Below are 4491 nucleotides of genomic sequence, written 5' to 3' on the forward strand. Positions count from 1 at the left end.
GGGAAGTGTTTTTTCTGTTGTGAGTAGGGTCACTATGAACTGGAATCGACTCTAGGGCACCTAAGAAGAAGAACAACAGGTGTCTATCCAACATTTAGGACAGTAACGAAGGTCCTCCAGGGGTGCTATCTATTATTGCTTGGTGCACCAAATGGAAATTAATCAGTGGTCCCATTTATGCTTATTTTCTAGCTTGGTTCTGGAGCCCTCCAGGGTATCATCCTGACTTTCCTCCCTCTCCTTCCCCTTCTCCCTCTCCCACCCTTGAGGACTCTCAGCTACACCATCCAACAGCTTCCGACAAGGAGCACTGTGGGTTGTCTGACCTTTGTCCGGATGTAGCTTTAAGCTTCCCTCAGGAAACTGGGCACTCTTCTTCTGGGGATCTCTCCAGAGCCTGCCAATACAGCAACATTTGTGGAGGTCTGATAAAATGGCAGGCCACAATTTTCTTAAAGCGACATGTGGTAAAGGGCAACCCTCCAGGGAAAAACGTCTGCTCCGAGTGAAGTTCCTCCAGCTTGATGTTCAGTTTCTTCAGGCAGAGTCCCACAAACACATCTTCTAATTTAATGAAGGGGACGCTGTCGGACACATAATACACCTGGCTTGCAACATCGCTAGAAAAAACGTAGCCCGTGCCAGAGCAAAAAGGCGGATACTCGGCCCATGGGTACTCGAATTTACTGACAAACCACTTACTAGAATTATCCCTAATTGGAAATCTATACATTTTAAAGAAGCCAGTGAAAAACCTAGTTGTTCTGTTTTTCTTTAGAAGTAGTTCAGTCAGATAGTAGACATTTATAAACATGTCGGAGTCTGTCTTCATCACAAAGGTAGTCTCAGGGCAGTAGCGGTGGACCCATTCAATGCCCATCATGGTCTTCAGAGTCAAATTAAAATAGACGTCTACAAAGTCCTTCTGGATAATGTCTTGATACTGCTGGCCTTCCAGGGTCACTACTGTCATTTCCTGCTCTTGGGTTGTGATTCCCAGGAGAAAGAAGGTTTTTATTCGTTTTCCTTTCACGACCATCTCTCTCCCCCAAGTCTGCCTGATGGCCATCCGCGCGGCTCCCTGTCTGGGCGAGGAAGTCACCAGCAGGACAAGGAATGGAGGATTCTGCCTGCAGTTTATTTCTGGGAGCTGAAGGAAGCTCCCCTTGTCTTTCTTGAAAGCAAACTTCTCTTCTTTAAAAGGAAACAGACTGTATATGCTAAAAAACAAGCCAAGGGCCCCCAGAACCAGAAGGAAAATGTATATATATCTCATCTTCGCGTAAGCCATCTGCAAGAAACGAAGTCAAATTATTAGATCTCAAAAGCCTGAGGGTATATGTGGCTTCACTTTGGGTGGCTAAGGTGGGGGAAAAGACCTGTGGCTCAGCAACCATGGTACTGAAACTCTTGAGTCCTGTTGCATATAGAAGTTGAGTTCTAGATGCAAAAATTTGAGCATAGAGGATTTCCAGCACCTTCTCTCCAGGGTGTAAAATGAAGAGCACCAGGAATCTCACACTGGCCCTGGCTCTGCCTTTCGCCAGCCTTACCCTAGAGGAGGCTCAGATTTCTCTTCTATAAAATAAGGGACTAGATCTCTCACTAGATCCCTCACTGGTCCATCTGCCCTTGTCCTTCAGTGACTTCCTGATGGAGTCCAGGTAGAGAACCTGTAAGACTGGAAACCATGTGTTCTAGACCTATTTGTATGGGCCATTTGCATTTCTTCCTCTGCTAATTAAGCAGTGATGTGTTGCTCCAGAAGAAAGCAAGGCAAGTTTTCTTATTTACACAAACTAATTTTGTCTCTGCTAGCAGTTGTTAGCTGTCATCAAGTCGGCCCTTGACTCATAGTGACCCCATGTGTTACAGAGTAGAACTGCTCCATATGGTTTTCTTGGTTGTAACCCTTATGGAAGCATTTCACCAGGCCTTTTCATCCTTGGAGCCACTGGGTGGGTTTGAACTGCCAGCGTTTAGGCCAGGACCGCCCAGGCTCCTGTCTGCTAGCAGCAGTTATTTATTTTTTCAGGTAATGTTTACAGTCTCCTGTGTGATGTTTTCATCTTTGCCCACCAATCTCTCTGTTCTTGGCAATTCAGCATCATTGATGTTAATGTTATAAGAAAGCAAATAACTCACTTTTTGCTGGGTCAGATGAACTGCTGCTTTGACAGCTAAGCCACAGTGGAGATGCAAGGAGGAAATTTCTTTCAGAGACTAGTCAGTGTAGGATGTTTGGTTGCAGCAGATACTGGGCCTGGCTTGTTTCCCAAAAATGATGCTTCTGTTTACTCAGGAACCACTAGAAGGAAAAGCAAAAAGAACAGAGTCTTTCAAATCACACACTCCTCACCAATTGGTCTCACAGTTTGCTCTTCCTGAGTCTTGCTCTATGCTGGCTCACTACCTACCTACATAACCGGAGCTAGCATGTGAGCCCCACACCCAGCCTCAGTTTTCTTATCTGTAAAATGGGGATGATCAAGGCAGACACAGTCCACCACATAGTCACCTGTCTGTAAGGAGATTGATATGTAAATAGCTGAGAATACTTTCAGGACTTGAGGCCAGGATAGTACCTTCTAGCTTCTGAGGAGACATGAAAAACACAGAAATTAGTTACAGACCAATTTCTCATCCTGGCAATTTACCTTCTGTACATAATAGAGTGTGTGGCTAGTACCTAAGGAATTTAACAACAACAACACAGTTGTCATCGAGTAGATTCAATTCCAACTCAGAGATTTCATGTGTTTCAGAATAGACTGGATCTCGATAGGGTCTTGAATGGCTATGATCTTGTGGCCCCCATGTGTCTGTCAGTTTATCATACTCTGGGGGCTTGCGTGTTGCTGTGATGCTGGGAGCTATGCCACTGGTATTCAGATACCAGCAGGGTCACCCATGGAGGACAGGTTTCAGCTGAGCTTCCAGACTAAGACAGACTAGGAAGAAGGACCCAGCAGTCTACTTCTGAAAAGCATTAGCCAGTGATAACATTATGAATAGCAGTGGAACATTGTCTGATATAGCGCTGGAAGATGAGCCCCCCAGGTTGGACGGCACTCAAAAGGTGACTGGGGAAGAGCTGCCTCCTCAAAGTGGAGTTGACCTTAATGACATGAATGGAGTAAAGCTTTTGGGACCTTCAGGTGCTGATGTGGCATGGGTCAAAATTAGAAGAAACAGCTGCAAACATCCATTAATAATCAGAACCTGGAATGTACAAGGTATGAATCTAGGGAAATTGGAAATTATCAGAAATGAAATGGAACGCATAAACTTCGATATCCTAGGCATTAGTGAGTTTAAATGGACTGGTATTGTCCATTTTGAATCGGACAATCATATAGTCTACTATGCTGGGAATGACAACTTGAAGAGGAATGTTGTTGCATTCGTCATCAAAAAGAATGTTTCCAGATCTATCCTGAAGTACTACCCTGTTAGTGATAGGATAATATCCATACGCTTACAAGGAAGACCAGTTAATACGACTATTATTCAAATTTATGCACCAACCACTAGTGCCAAAGATGAAGAAATAGAAGATTTTTATCAGCTGCTGCAGTGTGAAGTTGATCGAACATGCAATCAAGATGCATTGATAATTACTGGCAATTGGAACGCAAAAGTTGGAAACAAAGAAGAAGGATCAGTAGTTGGAAAATATGGCCTTGGTGATAGAAACAATGCCGGAGATCGAATGATAGAATTTTGCAAGACCAACGACTTCTTCAATGCAAATACCTTCTTTCGCCAACATAAGAGGTGACTATACACACGGACCTCACCAGACGGAACACACAGAAATCAAATTGACTACATCTGTGGAAAGAGACGATGGAAAAGCTCAATATCACCAGTCAGAACAAGGCCAGGGGCTGACTGTGGAACAGACCATCAATTGCTCATATGCAAGTTCAAGCTGAAACTGAAGAAAATCAGAGCAGGTCCACAAGAGCCAAAATATGACCTTTAATACATCCCACCTGAATTTAGAGACCATCTGAAGAATAGGTTTGATGCATTGAACACTAGTGACTGAAGACCAGACGAGTTGTGGAATGACATCAAGGACATCATCCATGAAGAAAGCAAGAGGTCATTGAAAAGAAAGAAAAGACCAAGATGGATGTCAGAGGGGACTCTGAAACTTGCTCTTGAATGTCAGCAGCTAAAGCAAAAGGAAGAATTGATGAAATAAAAGAACTGAACAGAAGATTTCAAAAGGCGTCTCGAGAAGACAAAGTAAAGTGTTATAATGACATGTGCAAAGAGCTGGAGATGGAAAACCAAAAGGGAAGAACAGGCTCAGTGTTTCTCAAGCTGAAAGAACTGAAGAAAAAATTCAAGCCTCGAGTTGCAATAGTGAAGGATTCTATGGGGGAAAATATTAAATGACGCAGGAAGCATCAAAAGAAGATAGAAGGAATACACAGAGTCATTATATCAAAAAGAATTAGTCGATATTCAACCATTTCA

At 43.4% G+C, this 4491-nt stretch overlaps 1 protein-coding gene across 1 annotated transcript; it reads right to left on the minus strand.

Annotated features, from left to right (window-relative positions):
• Positions 1-355: 355 nt before the first annotated feature.
• Positions 356-1291, minus strand: LOC126068418 (beta-1,3-galactosyltransferase 5-like). The gene has a single exon (XM_049870910.1). The coding sequence runs from the start codon at positions 1289-1291 to the stop codon at positions 356-358; it is 936 nt and encodes a 311-aa protein (XP_049726867.1).
• Positions 1292-4491: the final 3200 nt, after the last annotated feature.

The sequence above is a fragment of the Elephas maximus genome, chromosome 2 (genome assembly GCF_024166365.1).
Source record: "Elephas maximus indicus isolate mEleMax1 chromosome 2, mEleMax1 primary haplotype, whole genome shotgun sequence".
Lineage (NCBI taxonomy): Eukaryota > Metazoa > Chordata > Mammalia > Proboscidea > Elephantidae > Elephas > Elephas maximus.